The 17,947-nt window shown below is 29.9% G+C and overlaps 5 protein-coding genes across 9 annotated transcripts; 4 read left to right on the top strand and 1 right to left on the bottom strand.

The window, feature by feature from the left end:
* Window positions 1-113: 113 nt before the first annotated feature.
* Window positions 114-1,313, bottom strand: LOC123264445 (probable palmitoyltransferase ZDHHC24). Its single transcript, XM_044727748.1, has one exon. It carries the CDS (start codon window positions 1,277-1,279, stop codon window positions 425-427), a length of 855 nt encoding a protein of 284 aa, XP_044583683.1. The 5' UTR covers window positions 1,280-1,313; the 3' UTR covers window positions 114-424.
* A 454-nt stretch (window positions 1,314-1,767) lies between these two features.
* LOC123264441 (putative uncharacterized protein DDB_G0277255) lies at window positions 1,768-5,042 on the top strand. Its single transcript, XM_044727741.1, has 4 exons — window positions 1,768-2,097; window positions 2,192-2,309; window positions 2,393-4,670; window positions 4,837-5,042. Exons 1-4 carry the CDS (start codon window positions 2,095-2,097, stop codon window positions 4,970-4,972), a joined length of 2,535 nt encoding a protein of 844 aa, XP_044583676.1. The 5' UTR covers window positions 1,768-2,094; the 3' UTR covers window positions 4,973-5,042.
* Window positions 5,043-5,773: 731 nt separating this feature from the next.
* Window positions 5,774-8,939, top strand: LOC123263254 (ESF1 homolog). Its single transcript, XM_044725863.1, has 3 exons — window positions 5,774-6,057; window positions 6,445-8,659; window positions 8,742-8,939. Exons 2-3 carry the CDS (start codon window positions 6,446-6,448, stop codon window positions 8,850-8,852), a joined length of 2,325 nt encoding a protein of 774 aa, XP_044581798.1. The 5' UTR covers window positions 5,774-6,057; window position 6,445; the 3' UTR covers window positions 8,853-8,939.
* Window positions 8,940-9,267: 328 nt separating this feature from the next.
* Window positions 9,268-13,723, top strand: LOC123263882 (piwi-like protein Siwi). Of its 2 annotated transcripts, none has more exons than XM_044726915.1 (10): window positions 9,268-9,413; window positions 9,799-9,870; window positions 9,948-10,143; window positions 10,221-10,444; window positions 11,142-11,327; window positions 11,413-11,586; window positions 11,677-11,959; window positions 12,035-12,387; window positions 12,547-12,955; window positions 13,048-13,723. In XM_044726915.1, exons 2-10 carry the CDS (start codon window positions 9,802-9,804, stop codon window positions 13,695-13,697), a joined length of 2,544 nt encoding a protein of 847 aa, XP_044582850.1. In that variant the 5' UTR covers window positions 9,268-9,413; window positions 9,799-9,801; the 3' UTR covers window positions 13,698-13,723. The 2 variants fall into 2 exon arrangements, with proteins under 2 accessions (XP_044582850.1, XP_044582851.1); XM_044726916.1 differs by having other exon boundaries at window positions 9,306-9,338.
* A 1,113-nt stretch (window positions 13,724-14,836) lies between these two features.
* LOC123263886 (DNA-directed RNA polymerase II subunit RPB1-like) lies at window positions 14,837-16,954 on the top strand. 4 transcript variants are annotated; one of them, XM_044726923.1, is made up of 6 exons: window positions 14,837-15,538; window positions 15,581-15,639; window positions 15,814-15,905; window positions 15,969-16,154; window positions 16,212-16,539; window positions 16,774-16,954. In XM_044726923.1, the coding sequence occupies exons 1-6, from the start codon at window positions 15,050-15,052 to the stop codon at window positions 16,868-16,870; spliced, it is 1,251 nt and encodes a 416-aa protein (XP_044582858.1). In that variant the 5' UTR covers window positions 14,837-15,049; the 3' UTR covers window positions 16,871-16,954. The 4 variants fall into 4 exon arrangements, with proteins under 4 accessions (XP_044582858.1, XP_044582859.1, XP_044582856.1 ...); XM_044726924.1 differs by lacking the exon at window positions 15,814-15,905 and having other exon boundaries at window positions 15,581-15,640; window positions 16,007-16,154; window positions 16,774-16,953; XM_044726921.1 differs by having other exon boundaries at window positions 15,814-16,154; window positions 16,774-16,952.
* The last annotated feature ends 993 nt before the right edge of the window (window positions 16,955-17,947 follow it).

The raw sequence follows: 17,947 nt of genomic DNA on the forward strand, positions 1-17,947 counted from the left end.
TATGTTAGAAGTTAAATGGGTAGATTTTTTTAATATTAACAGATTACTAACAGTGATCATGTAAAAATATTTACAGAAATAAAGAACTTTTAAGATTTTTAAATTTTATATATAATAAATTGCTTACATTGTGTGCGAAAATGTTTATCCAGTCTATATATTGTATAAAAATTGTATTTAAATATTTTTTTAAGATAAAAAAAAAGTAATTTTTTTTCACTGCATTATATTGCTATAAAATGCAGCCTAATAAGTTAAACTGACTTGATTATGTATGTAATAATCATCTCTGAAAACTGTGCAAGATCAATATAAAAATTACAACCGAGAAAATAAAATATTTAAATCATTAAATATGCATACAAATGTATGTATTAAAAAGTCTTGTTAATATTGTTAATCTTACCATTACAATCTCAAAAAATTATCTATGTTTCGAATTATCTTTCCATGATCCAACAGTACTCCAAAACAAACCATTGTGGAGTAAATCAGATTTAATGTAAGGTAGTAACCAGCACACATACCACCTTTTACCTAAAACATCTTTGATATTGTCTTTCCATCCAATATTATACTTTGAAATATTTTTATCTTTCTCATATGCAACAGTACCATTACATACTAATCTTATATGATAAATAAATAATGCACCAGTAAACAACATACCAACAACAGAGATAATGTAAAGCATTAAATAAAATTGTTCCCACGAATCGTCAAATCCAAATATAAATATTGCTAAAGGGAATATTATTTTTATAATAGACAGAGGGAATTCAAATACTAATTTACTCCAAATAAAATAATTGTTGTAATAAAATGAGTAGGTAGCACCAATAAATATGTAGAAAACTAGCATCAAAAAATAACGATGATTTAAATAGCCGACGCAACAGCCAGTGAATACACAGTGGTGATCACGTTTTAAAATGCACGTGTTACAAATTTGACAGTGCCAAGATCTTGGTGGTGACACTGCTTCACATGATGAACAAAATCTCCAACCATCCTTTACTTTAGCTTTGCTTATTGACATTATTACCGGTCTTGTACTGGTATCACACATTACTGCATACGTGTAATTGCCTACAATGTTTATCATTATAAAATTACCAAATATAAAATGACAAATATACAATGGTGAACCAGCTTCAAATAAATCCGGCAATACAATCCATAATTCAAACCAATAAATTAGTGGTATTATTATTAAAAAAAATAACATTGATAACCCATCACCAATTGTTTTTGGTAATACTTTTTTACGTATATTCATTGTTTATTATTGTTATTTTTTTATTTTTCACTTTATCAATTTTCAATCACTAATACTAACTCAATCAATTTTTCTAGACATTTAAATTAATTATTTATATAGTTGATGTTCTGATTTGTTTATTAAACAAACATCATTGAATAAGTTTGACAAGATAGGGTAAAAAAAAATAAAACAAAATTGACTTATCAACTTATAGTAATACTTGAAACTAGTTCTGTATTTTAACACTTGGTGTTCAGAAAAACTTGATAATTCGATTGTTTTTTTATAATAACTACATAATGAATGAATTTTTAAAAAATAGTATGAAAAATAATAATTATTTTGTTTTAAGTAATTTTAAATAAATGATAGTTTGCAAGTAAATAAGTCAAATGCAAAATAAAACAAAAACAAAATTTAATATTTCGCGCCATTAAAATTTTTTCTCTCAAATACGACTTGAGCGCGATCTAGCAATCTTTTCTGGTACGATTGAAGCTTTTTTTATAATTAAATACACGCCAATGGCCGGTCTTTGTATTCACTAACTTAGAATAATTTAACGTCTAAAAAAAGCTAAAAAGTGTCATATGTTATCTTCCAAAATCACGTAATTGTATGCTGAAGTTTTCGTAATTATTAGTGATTGAATATTGAGTTTCATTAAGAATAGTCCATGTCATTAATTTAAAAAGTCGGGCGACTCATATAATTGTAGCACTAAAATTAAAAAACCATAATTTTTTATGACACCAGTGACTATTAAAAATATATTTTATCATTGTTTATTAAAAGTTTGTTGCCTTAATATTTTTTAAAAGATATTTCTCATGGTAAGTTTATAACTTTTCTTTAATTAAAATTTTTTGTTTTTGTGACAAGCTAATAAAATAAATTGGTCTTACATAATTTTTTTTGTTCATCTAGGCAAAAAAATCAAAAATAATGCCTCTGTCTAATAAATACAAAAAAGTTAAAAGGCCGACTGTCTTGGTGAAAAGAAACCAAATGAAAAGGAAATCAATTTCCAAGCCACGAAATTTATGTAACTATTAATAAAAAATGATTATTATTATTATTACATATTATTTTTAATATTAATATAACTAATGTTTATTTTTTTGACAGTGTATGAAAAACTAAAAGCCAATAATAATGCTCTTGCACGGGCATTATCAAAAGAAAAACAAGACCATCAATATACGTTTTCTCATAGTCTTGCGTTGACAAGTCAAATTCAAGATATGCAAGTAGCAATAAATAAACGTGATGAAATATTATCAAAAATACTGCAGAATTCAAAGCAAGGTTTAGAATTACTCGTAAAAGCAACTGGTTTTCTCACAGATACAATACAATCCTGTCGAACTATCGTCCAAACAGATCCAATTAACATACGTACAAATTTGTCTCGGAGCCCAATGCCACGAAGAGACTCGTCAAGACAATCCGTTAAATCACCAGCACGCGGAGTTGTTCAGCCGATGGTTAGTGGCCACACAATAACAAAACCAGTCATCAATTTGAGCAGAATAAATATGCCCCGCATACGTACGTCACCAAATTTAAGTGATATTGAAGAAAGTATATCAACACCTGAACGCAGCTCACTTCGAATTGATAACAACGCTTCATCAGTAGAAACAACAGCAACCGGTACTAGTTCAACAGCAACTAATTTTGTAAGATTGCCAGCCAATCAACAGAATAGTTTTCCAACCAGACGCGTAGAAAGATTGTTACCTGAAAGGATACGTAGGTCGACAGCAAGAATAAGCGATGAAGTTGATGATTTGTCTGAAAGTAATTCCAGCAGGCGATCTAAAAGTAGACGTACCAGTCGATATTCACGACGGGAATCACCTAATTCTGAACGTTTGTCTGTCAACCGTGAGTCACGTTTCAACCGTGAATCTCTACCGGAAATGTTTAAAAGCCCGCGTGTTGCATTACAAGATGTATCCCGTTTCCTTCGCAATAATGCACAAACTGTCAATGTAAAAACAATTTTTGAAAACGATAATACTCCTGGTAATTTAAGTTCAATGGAAATATCTACAATTGTTGAACCGACTAATGATCAGAATATTTCTGTACAAAATGATGAAAGTTCGGAGAATAATATTGATAAATTATCAGAGTCATGGACAGCTCCCACTTATGGTTTTGATTCAAGGAAGAATGACTCGAAAAAATCTAACAAAGCAGATGATCCATTGGAAGGTTCTAGTTGGATGCATACTTCCGAATCTCTTGATATTGATGAAGATAATTCTAATAATCAAAGCACTCTACAAGCTTCTAATAGTTCGAATGTTAATTCATCAGCAACGTTTGTTATTACATCAGAAACTGCAGCAACATTAGAAATAGCAACAAATGCAGATCAAACTGTCGACGAAGATGATCCTAACGACTCTTCGCGGATTGAGTGGGCTGAAAACAGATGTACTATCTCATCGTCGAGTAGTGATAGTGAAGAAGACTCTAATGATGATGTTGATGACATTCAATATTCAAAATTTTTTTCGGTCAACACAAGAAATAGAAAAATGAACAGTTATGTTTCTGATGGCGATAATAATCATGATAAATCAAAAAATGTGTCTAAATATTCATCTACTAGTGTAGAAAGTCCTAAGAGTCGTAAATTTTCCACTCAACATAACAACGATGAAAACAATGAAGATGAAGTTGATGACGATGATGACGGTGAAAAATGTGGTAATTGGGGTCGATTAGCGGCTTCAATTAATACACGAACTAGGAGAACTGATGATAATGAAGCCAACAATGATAATAATCATTTATTACGAATATCGTCAAATGTCACTACGGAGCGAAGTCGTCAACCAATTGATAGTGATGAAGACTTTACAATGATTATAAAAAAAAGACCTTGTCCTAGTCGTAATCTACCTTTCGATATTAATGAATTAAACTTACCGGTCTTAGAGGGGCCTCTTGTTGAAACACCTCAGGTTGATCCTGAACCAGAGTTTACAACTGAAATAAATATGGTAACTCGAGTTATAAATTCAACGATGCCTAGAGGAGCTATAAGAGAATCATTGATTGATAATTCGTCTGTGTTAATCCCGCAAATAAATGAAACGTTGAGTCGTACATCCACAGAGATGGATAGACTTAACAATACTACTACTAGGACTTCTGAAGAGTCTTTCATTGGCCATCCTGACATTTTGAAAAGAAAAAGAAGAAATAAACATCGACTTATTTCTTCCAGCGATTCTGAACCATCCAGTCCTCTAGAAATTGCGTCAAAATGCAAGCGAAAAAGTACTAAAAAAAAAGATCCCAGTACGGCTAAGGTTGTACTTGAAAAATTGGAAGAAAGCAAAAAAATGTTGTCAATTACATCACGAACTTCTTCAAATTCCTTTTCGTGAGTATTTTTTATATTCAAAACTTATTTGTCGCTGTTAAAATAACGCGATTGTGATCATAAATGTCGTAAATTAGAGTAAAAATAATTATTGAATTAATTTTATTTGTTGTTATTACAATAAGCATTTTTATTTATTAATAGATAATTATTATCTCTTTGATAGATCACTACAAGTGGACCAACAAAGTGATTCAGATAGCAGCAACGCCAGTAGTAAGATTTCTGGTCGACCAAGGAGACGAAAAGCACCTAAAAATTTAAGAGAACCTCCTTTGGGAACTAAATTAAGACGACACTGAAATAATTTTTATTTTTTTTAAATTTTAAGAATTCTTTTTTTTTTTATTTTAATAAAAATTTTTTTTAGTATTTATGATTCATAAATTTATAATTATGTGAGTAAGGTATAATCCTTTATATTTGTAATAAAATATCGTTCTTAATTCATGTTTTATGCAAAAAATTACTTGTTTTACTTAGGGTAAGATTATTTGTTTTAATAACAGTAACATTTTACTTTTTACTTTTGCAAGCAGTTTTAAAATTGGTGAATTTATTATGATTTATCATCATTACATAATTATGTCAGATAAGAAAAATAAGTTAGATTAAAAATTGAATTATAAATATTAAAAAATACTTAATATGTAATTATTAACTGCATCACCTAACGATAATGTTAATTTTATGCATTTGTTAGAACTTTAATATAACTATTTACTGTTATAATTGAAAATGATTTGAATAATTAAATATGGAATTTTCACTCACACGAGAAAAACTCATTTTATACTATTATATTTACTAAATGATGAATTACAGTTAATTTGAGATTGAAGTTGCCATGAATAGTGAATAAATATTATAATTCGTACAAGAAATTAATTGTTATCGCAAACAACGAAGTTTTTAATCTATCACATTCTATCCGTGCAAATATAAATTATTACTTATTAGTTTTCATTATTACTTATTAGCAAAAAAAAATACATTGCAATAAAAAAAATAAATAAACTTCTTCATCAAAAAAGTATTTTTATTTCAGCAAAAAAATTTCAGAGAGTCAAATTAAATATTATATGATTATAATCAAAACGTAACGAAAAGTAATGGAATTAATGTTTATAAATTTAATATTTAGCGCCTTTAAAATATACTAATAGAGCCAGCTGATTAAAATGATACTATAGAGGTTATGGAGAATAGCGCTATAGTTGTCTTTTTTTAACCTCGTTGCCAGAACTTATTTACATGGACCACATGTATAGCATGTTTATAACCTTCTGATTGTTAATAGTTTAAACAATATTATTAAATTACGTTGTGATTGTATTGGAAAAAAATTGTTGAAATAATCATTGTTCTATATTTTGGATAATACAAAGTAGGCATTACTTTTTTTATATTTTTAGTAGTATAAATTTATTACCTTATGTCTTATTTTTTTATATTTTTTATTTATAAAATAATTAATTTTATACTGTTAAATACCAACATTAATCGAAATTAGTGAATAATTTTTATTTTTTTTTATTTAACTTGATCTTTGTAATTGATATAAAATTATTGAGTTTTTTTCATTTTCATTTATTGTTATCATTTAAAAAATTCAAATATTTATGGAATGTTAATTATAAACAAAGTTCAACAATGAAAATATACTTATAAAATTTCCAAAAATTTCTTGTACAAATTTATTCCATTTTTTTTTAATAATTTTTAAATTTCGTGTTTTTTATTTTTACTTATACAAATTTATTTATTTTTTCAGGATGGCGGATTTGTCAAAAGACTCCCGTTTTGGGAATATTGCAAAAGATCCGAAATTTAGAAGTATGCCAAAGAGTAAACGAAAAATAAAAATAGATGAAAGGTTTCGTCCAATGTTAACAAATAAAGAATTCTGTGTAAAATATAAATTCGATAAACGAGGTAGGCCAGTTAATCAATCTTCAGCAGAAAATCTTAGGAAATATTATGGCGGTTCTAGTGATGATGATACAGATGACAATGAAGATCATAAAAGTCAAGATAGTGATGATTCTGAACGTGAGAGCGATAATGAGCAAATTGAGTCTGACAACTCTGAAAAGAGTGACAAATTACAAGAAAAAAATGAATTACAACAATCTAATAAATTAAAAACTGAAGCAACGAAAAAAGCTAGAAGAAAACTTAAAAAGAAAACTGAATCAAAAAATGAAACTGATTCAAATGAACATGATAGTGATGATGATGATGATGATGATAATAAAGTTGATGGGGATGAGGATGATGACGATGATGAGAATAAAGATAAAGTTCAAAAAAATAAAATTGAAACAAAAAACAGGGATTCCAATACAACGCAAAAACTTAAAGATCTTTCTGTTGATTATGCCAGAGGTCACGCTAACCTTTTTTCAGACAGTTCATCATCAGAAGAAGACGAATCTGATGCATCCGACATAGAAGATATTGTCCACAAGTGGGGAGAGTTAGATAACGATGCTGAAGAAATTAATGAGACAACGACGCGCTTAGCACTTTGTAATATGGATTGGGATCGAATACGTGCTGTTGATGTTATGGCATTAGTTATTTCATTCTTACCTCCAGGTGGATTGGTGAAATCAGTCACTATTTATCCAACAGAATTTGGACTTGAGCGCATGAAAGAAGAAGAATTAAAAGGACCAATTGAAATAACAGAAAGCAAAAAGATTGAAGAAGATGATAATAATACTGATGACGAAGATTCGGCGATTCAAAAGGAGAAAATAAGATTGTATCAGTTGAAAAGGCTTCAGTATTATTTTGCACTTATCGTTCTTGATTCTAAAGAAACTGCTGAAGCTATTTATCGAGCTCTCGACGGATTCGAGTATGAGTCAAGTTCTAATAAGATGGATCTGCGAGTTGTTACTGATGATAGAGTATTCGATCAAGAACCCAAAGAAGTATGTGATAAATATCCAGATTCTACCAATTATAAGCCGAGACTTTTTACAACTAAAGCAATGCAGCAGGTTAAATGTGCATCGACTTGGGATGAAACGAGTTTTGAACGCCAAGAAATAGCGGAAAAAATGAATAAAGGGCGAATAGATGAAATCAATCATGATGATATATCTAAATATGTGGCAACAAGTTCAAGTGAAGATGAACCAGAAATTGACAATGATAATAATTCAAATCAAATTAAAGAGATTGAAAATAATCAGAGTAAAAAAAAGAATAAAAATGACATTGCTATTTATAAATTATTATTACAACAGAACGCAGAAAATGAAAAAAAGAAAAAAAAATCTGACATTGATTTTGAGTGTGAATGGGGAATGAGAGAAGAAAATGATTTGAAAGAAAATACAGAAAAATTAGTAAAGAAAAAAATAGATGAAAAAGAAAAAGAAAAATTAACGCCTTTTGAAAAATATAAATTGAAAATTCAAGAGAAGAAGAAAGCGAAGAAATTAAAAAAGAAAGAACTGAAAAATAAAACAGGAAATGGATCTGACAGTGAAGATTCTATTCCGTCGGATGTAGACATGAATGATCCTTACTTCAAAGAAGAAATGATGATGAACATGAAACCTAATAAAGGTAAAAATAAAAAATCTAAAAAGAATGCTGTTGATTCTGATGATGAAGCAAAAAAACAAGAGAATGCGGAACTAGAATTGCTACTATTAGACAAAGAAGATGACAAATTGAAAAATCATTTTGATATGAATAAAATAGAACAGAATGAAACATTGTCAAAGTCGAAAAAGAAGAGATTAATGAAAAAAAATAAAGGGAATAATAGTGAATTCGAAGATAAGTTCGAAATCAACGTTGAAGATCCTAGATTCGCTGCAGTCTATGATTCTCCTGACTTTCATATTGATCCTACTGATCCGCATTTCAGAAACACAAAAGGAACCGAACTTATAAGAAAAGAAAAGTTCAAACGACAAGGACAGAAAATTAGTAATCATAATAATGACAATAATATTCCTGTCGAGGTAATTTTCTTTGTTGTTTACCTATTTAGTATTTGATAATTTTTAGTTACTAAATTAATTTTTTTTTATTTTTATTTTTCAGAAACCACCTATCAAACGTTCAAAAAATACTAAATCATTGGATGATGATGTCAACGCTCTTGTTAAACGTATCAAGTCTAATACGAAAAATATATCTCAAAAAATAAAATAGTTTTCCCTTCAAAACATTATTCAAATATACAAATTGTATATACTTTTTAAAAAGTAATTAATAAAAAAAAATATTAATGATAAAAAATTTTTTTTCTTTGTCTTTATTTGCCATAGGATTTTCTAGGAATTAAAAAAAATATTATGATTATGAATTAATTTGATGTTTTTACAAAGATAATAGATAAAGTAAATAAAATATCTATACATGTAACACCAAAGAAGGGGTTTAAATCTTCGCTGCACTTCGGATGGTGATAAATTGTACATTTATCTCCCTCTTCTATCTAATGTAAATTTTAATCCAATCAACCGCTTGGCTGTCCGCTGGCTAAAGGGATTCATCTGTATTTTTTTGCCGAGATTATCCGATCGCAATCGAACGCTAACTATACATTATCCCTTCCTGTAATTACGATCAAAGAGACGCCACCAAAATCTCGCGAGCTTTCAGACAAAGGACAAAGCTTCTTTAGCAGCGGACTGGGTCGGTCGCTTCGACACCTTTAAAAATATTTTATTCATTTAATTCTCAGATTAATTATTTCATTATTACTGATTGGTAATTATTTAAAACATAATATTTGTACATTTATTGTTCATTAACAATTTTTTGATTAGTTATTTCATTTTGAATTAATTAATTAACATTATTCGATTATTGGTTTCTGGTTTCAAGCATTTCGCTTCGCGTACTTAACTTCCGGGTTCGAGGTTTTTTTTAAGCGTCTTTTTTTCTTTGTTCTAAATCTCAAATTTATTCGCGTCGAATTCCATACCCGGAAATAAAATTTAGTCGAAATACTACTGTTTTTAATTTAATTTAATTTTTTTAAATATCTCTAAGGATAATTTTAGTAATTTTTCTTTTTTTATCATTTTTATTTTTACCGTTATAATTATTATTATTATTAATATTGTTGTCTTATTTTTTTTTTCCTTTTTAGACAATGGAGAAGAAAGATGGTGATACCTCTCGACGCTCCGGGCCAACACCACCTTCTGAGGGTCCTCCTGCAGTAAGTTATTTATTTATTTATTTATTATTATTATTATTATTACTATCATTATTTTCAAAATTATAATTATATCGTAGACCAAATATTCTCGTTTGCAACCTGCTGGGACCTCTGATCAACGTCAACCAGGTCCATCTCATCCCGCTCCTAAAACGGGCAGTAACACTGACGCACCATCAATAACTGCCGGACGAGGAGCATCACGAGCTCGCAAGTTAATGAATGCGGATCTTCTTAATTCAAGGCCTGTTCATGTTCAAGCTTCAAAAAAAGGTTTGTAGATTTTTGATTTTTTTTTTTTTGTATTTATATTTTAATTGCTTCAATTATTATCATAAATAATTTTTCAGGAACCGGTGGCAATGCAGTTAAACTTCAAGCCAACTTTTTCAAGATTCTCAGTGCACCCGATTGGTGCTTGTTACAGTACCGAGTTGATTTTGCTCCTGAAGAAGACAGAACTATTGTTCGAAAGGGCCTATTACGTCTTCACAAAGAAAAATTAGGGATCTACATGTTTGATGGCAGTGCTATGTATTCTTGCAACCGTTATTCGAATGTTTCTAAAACACAGGTAATTTTTGTAATTAGTCAAATTTTTTTTTCCCCAATATTTTTGAATATATTAAACGAAAATACGGTAATTATTTACAAGTAGGGTCCACCATTTTAATTTTCATTTTTTTGAATGAAATTTCGATTTGATTTTATTGATATATTTTTTTTTGAAAAATGCATAAAAAAATGAACAATTTAAAAAAAAAAAGTTGATTATCACAATTTTAACCAATTTTCAAAAAAATTTATAGATTTGATATTCTGCTTTTTTTTTTTTTTTAATTGTTCCTTTTTTTATGTACTTTTCAAAAAAATATATATCAAAAACATCAAAAAACGTAAAATAGAAATTTTATCCAAAAACACGAGAGCCAAATTTTTTTCCAACTTTTGAATGCAAAAAAGCTATCGAAATTTTTTTTTTCTTTCATGACAATTTTTATCATAAATGCGTCGTAAAAGCAAGCAGAATAAAAATAAAATATTAATTTTTTACTTAGATTAGAAATTGGAATAGCGTGCTACGCGCGCGCCTAAATTTTAACCAATAATGAATCGTGGCCTGTTTTTTGCGAATTTCGACCTTTGACTAACTTTAAGACTTTTATGTATTTTAATTTAAAGGATTAAAGGATACGGCCAAAAATAGGGTGGACCCCACTTGTAAATAATTACCGAAAATACATACTAATAAAATTTCTTTTGTGTTGCAGGCAATGGAATTATTTTCAGAACGGAATTCTGATAACGCTAAAATCAAAATCAGTATCCGTTTGGTTGGAGATCTGACCAGAGGCGATCCGCATTATCCTCAATTTTTCAACATAATCGCCCGCAAAGGATTAGAGCATCTTCGACTTCAACTAGTTGGACGTAATTATTTCGATGCTCAAGCAAAGGTTAATATTTAATTAACTATTAAATTTTTTTTACATAATAATCAATAAAAATTTTCTATGATAAATTTTTTGTTATTAATTTTAGGTCGAGATTCCTGAGTACAGATTTGAATTGTGGCCTGGTTATCAAACATCAATTCGTCAACATGAACGTGATGTCTTGATGGGAGTTGAAATAACTCACAAAGTTATGCGTCAGGAAACTTTACTAGACATTTTAGGAAGAACTCAAAATACTGCTCGTGGAGGTGACATTCAAGTAAGTTTTATCGGATTTTTATTTTTAATATTTATAAAATTTAGTTTAGTTAATTATTAATTTATCTTATTTTTTTTTTTTAATTTACAGGGAGCCTGCAAAGCAGAAGTCATTGGTATAACAGTATTAACTGCTTACAACAATAATACATACCGCATTGATGACATTGACTTCAGCAAAAACCCTATGTCAACATTCAGATTGAAAAAAAATGAAACACAAATCACTTTCATGGATTATTATCATAACCAATATGGTATAAGAATAAATAATAGAACACAACCGCTTCTTGTTGCTCGCTTACCTATGCGAGACCGCCGTGCTGGAAAAGATGAGTTACTTTATCTAATTCCTGAACTTTGTAAAGCGACAGGTAACTTTCTTTAACATACAATCATTATAAGTATCTAAAAATAAATTTAATACAACTGATTTATTATATTTTCAGGATTAACCGATGAAATGAGAACTGACTATAAATTGATGGCAAAGTTAGCAACTTACACTCGTCTTACTCCTGAAAGACGTATCGATAGACTGCTGCATTTTAACAAACGACTCCAAAGTGACGCAAAAGTAGTTGAAGAATTCAGTCAATGGAACTTGAAGCTGGATACTAATGTCGTAGAAATTCCAGCTCGTGTAATCACACCTGAAAATCTTGTATTCGGAAACATGAAGCAATCTGCTACTCAAACCGCTGACTGGACAAGACATTTCCGCAGTGCGCGGCTAATAGTTTGCACCAAATTAACTGATTGGATTCTTATCGTACCAGAGCGAATTAGACGTGATGCACATGTAAGATTTTAAGTTTATATTTTTTTCTCTTTTTATTTTTCTTTAATTGAAAGTGGTTTTTATTTTTAAAACAATATGTACTATAATTAAAAATTTTTTATTCACTAACACTCATTATGAAAATGAATTTTCGAATAATTATTTATTTTATTGTTTCAGTCATTCATCAGTAACGTCGTAAAAGTTGGCCAAGGAATGTCATTCGTGATAAGTCAACCTCAAATTCGTGAGATTCGCAATGACTCGGCTCAGTCTTACGCCGAAGAATTGGAGCGCGTACTGAGTCACAATGTTCCACAACTCGTTTGCTGTATTTCCGCGCGATCACGTGCTGATGTCTATGCAGCAGTTAAAAAGAAGTGCTGTCTTGATCGTCCCGTCCCAAGTCAAGTTGTTCTTTCGAAAAATTTGGCGTCTAAAGGCGCTATGTCAATTGCGACCAAAATAGCAATACAAATGAATTGCAAAATTGGTGGCGCGCCTTGGAGTATTGATTTTGGAATGGGAGGACTAATGGTGGTTGGATTCGATGTCTGTCACGATCCTAATCAGCGTGGAACTGATTTTGGTAAATTATTTTATCAATATTTAAAATTTTTTATTTGTTACTACACCAATTAAAATAGAAAAAAAATTAATCAACATGGTTTTAATTTTTAGGTGCTATGGTTGCATCACTTGATCGAGGAATGACCAGATACTTTTCAGCAGTCAGCTCTCATCGGAGCAATGAAGAATTGACTAACGAGTTTAGCATCAACATGGTCAAGGCGTTGCGTAAATACTCTCAAATGAACGGAGGAACATTCCCGACGCGGATTGTCGTCTACCGTGATGGTGTCGGCGATGGACAGATTCCCTACGTGTTGGAACATGAAGTTGAGCATCTGCGTGAAGCACTTGCCAAGCTGTACGGAAAACCTGATCTGGTAAAACTGGCCTTCATCATCGTCACAAAGCGAATTAACACAAGGTTGTTCTACAATCGTCGTGAAAATCCACCTCCTGGGACCGTCGTCGACGATGTTATCACCAATCCATGGAGGTACGATTTCTTCATTGTATCTCAGTGTGTTAAACAAGGATCTGTTTCACCCACTGCATACAACGTTATTTTTGATAATGCGGGGTTGAATGTCACGAGTATCCAGAGACTGACATTCCAGTTGACTCACATGTACTTCAACTGGAGCGGAACTGTGAGAGTTCCAGCACCTTGTCAGTACGCTCACAAATTAGCTTTCTTGGTGGCTCAAAGTATTCACCGACCACCAAGCAGTCACTTGGAAAGTCTCTTGTATTTCCTTTAAATACTTTTTTTTGTCATAATTTGAGACAAAAAATTATAATTTGTTTTTGTAATAATATATCAACTATTATTATTCGTAAATAACGTCAAAATCATACAATTGTGTTTCGTAAATTTAGTACGTATTAATTAAATGAATTTGTCTTTTTATGGATTTTTTACTACTAAGATTAAAATATTTTATATTATTGACTATTAATCATTTGAGTGATTTAGAATTTATGATTATTATAATTATGAGTGATTATCGTGTTCAGTATATATAATTCTGGAATTATTAATATTTAATAATTTCAAATTATTAAAAGTACTAATAAATATTAAATGTTTATATCTATATTGAATATTAATTATGATCATAACTACTATTTAAATTAATTTAAAATAGTTATGGTAATTATAAAATAAAAAAAATTTGTTAAAATTATTGTATTAGAGTTAATTAAGAACATCAATTTGTAATAGTTTGACAAACGATCTCATTTAATAGTGTTCTTTGAAAATAAAGTTTTCATAAAATAATAAATTACATTTTATTTTTTTTAGGATAAATAATATAAATAACCTAAAGTAAATGGTAAATATTAATAAGTAAAATCTAAACTGCGTAATAAAACAAAAAAAATTATGTTGGTGACTATTTTCTTTAAATAAAAATCACTGCAAATAACATGCATTTAATTTAATTATTTTTTTAACAGAATAAATTTATAATAAAAAACTATCAAATTAAAATAGTTCTATTTTTTTTTTTTTTTTGAAAAAATAATTTTTAATGACAAAACTAAGTACAAAATGTCAAAATTAAATACTTAAGATTTAAAAAAATTTAATCGAAAGAATTACTAGTATTCAAGAATTAGGAGGTGGCGCTTGAATTTAAATTAATAGTTTGCATTTTATTCGTTGTTTTTATTTGAAATTCCAAACTTGTCAGCATTTTATTTTTATACATTTACATTCCATTGAATAAGAATTTAATTGAATATTATTATATTTCTAAGAATAAATTTTGGACTGTAAATAGTGCATGTATTTAATGTAAGTATTTACGCCCCTCTAAATTTACAATATTTATTTTTACCTATACCTGACTCTAACCTCTCTAACGTACGTTCAAAAACGAAAATCTTCTCAGACACATTCCAACCTTCGAGTGAATTGAAGTATTTATTCTCAACAATTGTGCCTATTATAACTCAAGTTTTAAAACTTTACAAGTTCGTGACAAAAATTATTCTTGATTGAATACGATTTAATAAATACCCAAAAATATACACTAATAATTTCGAAATTGGTGAAGTGCTTGAATAAACAGTAATTAATAAAAGAATTGAAATTTAATCAATAAAAATGAGTTTCTTAAAATTCAAGACTAATGATGATGTTGAGTTCAAAGTTGAAGTTAAAGCAGCCAAGTTCTCAGTGATGATAAAAACTATGCTAGAAGCTCTTCAAGACGACGAGAATGATGTGGTTATTCCACTGCTAAAAATTAATTCTGTTACTTTTAAAAAAGTACTCGAATGGATAGAGCATCATAAAGACGAAGACCCACCGTTGATAGAAGAAAACAAGATCGAGAGGAAGAGGAGCGACGATATCAGTGAATGGGATAGTAAGTTCATAGATGTTGATTATTCCACACTCTACGACATTGTCAGTGCTGCTGATTACCTTCACATTATAGGACTTTCAGACTTAGTCTGTAAGAAAATCGCAAATAGCATAAAGGAAGCGTCAATACCTAATTATAAACAAAGGTTTGATCTAGATACTCAAGCAAGTTCTTCTTACAGTCCGAAAGAACCTTCAAAGCCTTCTCATAGTCGAAGAGATTACTACTCTCCATCAAGTCCCACTTATACTCCATCAAGTCCCACTTATACTCCATCAAGCCCCACTTATACTCCATCAAGTCCGTCGTACTCTCCAATGAATCTTACTTTTCATAGCCGAACAAATTCTCATTCATCAATGAATCCTTCTCATAGCCGAACAAATTCTTATTCTTCATCGAGTCCGCCAACAGAACCTTCTCATAGCCGAACAAGTCACTACATTCCATCAAGTCCCTACTATTCTCCATCGAGACCGTCGTGTTCTTCAATGAACCCTCCTTCTCATAGCCAAACAAATTCTTATTCTCCATCGAGTCCCTCTTATTCTTCAATGAGTCCGCCAGCAGAACCTTCTCATAGCCGAACAAGTCACTACATTCCATCAAGTCCCTACTATTCTCCAATGAGTCCTCCTTCTCATAGCCAAACAAATTCTTATTCACCAATGAGTTCTGATCAACCAACAGAACCTTCTCATAGCCAAACAAATTCTTATTCTCCATCGAGTCCCTCTTATTCTCCAATGAGTCCACCAGCAGAACCTTCTCATAGCCGAACAAGTCACTACATTCCATCAAGTCCCTACTATTCTCCAATGAGTCCTCCTTCTCATAGCCAAACAAATTCTTATTCACCAATGAGTTCTGATCAACCAACAGAACCATCTCATAGCTGAACAAATTCTTATTCTCCATCGCGTCCGGCGTATTCTCCAATGAGTCCGCCTTCTCATAGCTTAACAAATTCTTATTCACCAATAAGTCTTGATCAACCAACAGAACCTTCTCATAGCCAAACAAATTCTTACTCTCTATCGAGTCCCTCTTATTCTCCAATAAGTCCGCCAGCAGAATTTTCTCATAGCCGAACAAATTACTACATTCCATCAAGTCCCTCTTATTCTCCATCAAGTCCATCGTATTCTCCAATGAGTCCTCCTTCTCATAGCCGAACAAATTCTTATTCTCCAATGAGTCCGCCTTCTCATAACCGAACAAATTCTTATTCACCAATGAGTCTTGATCAACCAACAGAACCTTCTCATAGCCGAACAAATTCTTAGTCTCTATCGAGTCCCTCTTATTCTCCAATGAGTCCGCCAACAGAAACTTCTCATAGTCGAACAAATTACTACTCTCCATCAAGTCCGTCGGGTTCTCAAATGAGTTCTTCTTCTCATAGCCGACCAAATTCTTGTTCACCAATGAATCCTTCTCATAACCGAACTAATTACTATTATTCTCCATCAAGTCCGTCGTACTCTCCAATGAGTCCACCTTCTCATAGCCAAACAAATTCTTACTCCCCAACGAGTCCCACAAACTGCCAATGATTTTTTCAGTTTCTCGTAGTCGCCTTTTTATAATTAAAACCTATTGCCTTATTATTAATAGTATAACAATCATAAATTCTTATTTTCTATAATTATGTTTGTAATAAAACGTAATATAAAAAAAATTATAACCCTGAATAATTGTATTATTAAATTATTTCTTATCATTCAAAGATCTAAAATGGAATAATCTTCAATAGATATCTTAAACATAACTGTATTTATCAATTTAATATCATTCTTTATTCATTTTAAACTTTTTGTATTATGCGTTAGTAATACGAATAAATTATGTAATACTACGAATTATTATATAATGCTGTCTGATGATATCGTTTAATAATACGATAACAACAAATGTGTATGTTGAATTATTTTAATACATTTAAACAATGCATAAGATTGTGAAAGATATAACTTATAAGTATGTAATTTAAGATGAAACTTAAATATTTTTTTAATCTTTTAAAAATAATGAGTTATAAATTTAAAATTTTTGTAAAAATATTAAATACGCATGTGAATAATTAATCAATTATAAAAAAGATATATTAACTTAGATACTTTTTATTTTATTAGACATACCTAATCCATTAATTGATAACACCAACAGAATTCACGGCAGTTATAGTAACAATAATAACCATCAATTAAATATTAATTAATTATGTGTTAAAGGTTTATCATGAGAACTTGGGGTAGCTGACAAGCTTATTTGCACCAAAATGTCAGCCAAGTTGCATTAATTGTTATTGAAATTGTTAGTGAAAGAAACCAAGTATTTGTCGAAAAACAATAACTTAATTCAGGAGAAAAATTTTTGAACCAAGAACATAATTTTAAATTTGGTAATCTTGAATCAAGTAGAAAAAATCTCGAACCGAGAAAAGTTTACTTGAACCAAAAGAAATTTCTTCACTTTATTTATGATGATATAATTCTTCAAAATTATATTCATGTTTAAAAAATTCTTCTTTTAAATTTAGTTATTTTTTTTTAATCAGTGCATTAAAGAGTTGATCTGTGTCAACCAGCTACTTCTAGAAAAAAAATTTTTCAAGACACAAGATACAGTTT

Source organism: Cotesia glomerata, linkage group LG4 (genome assembly GCF_020080835.1).
Source record: "Cotesia glomerata isolate CgM1 linkage group LG4, MPM_Cglom_v2.3, whole genome shotgun sequence".
Classification (NCBI taxonomy): domain Eukaryota; kingdom Metazoa; phylum Arthropoda; class Insecta; order Hymenoptera; family Braconidae; genus Cotesia; species Cotesia glomerata.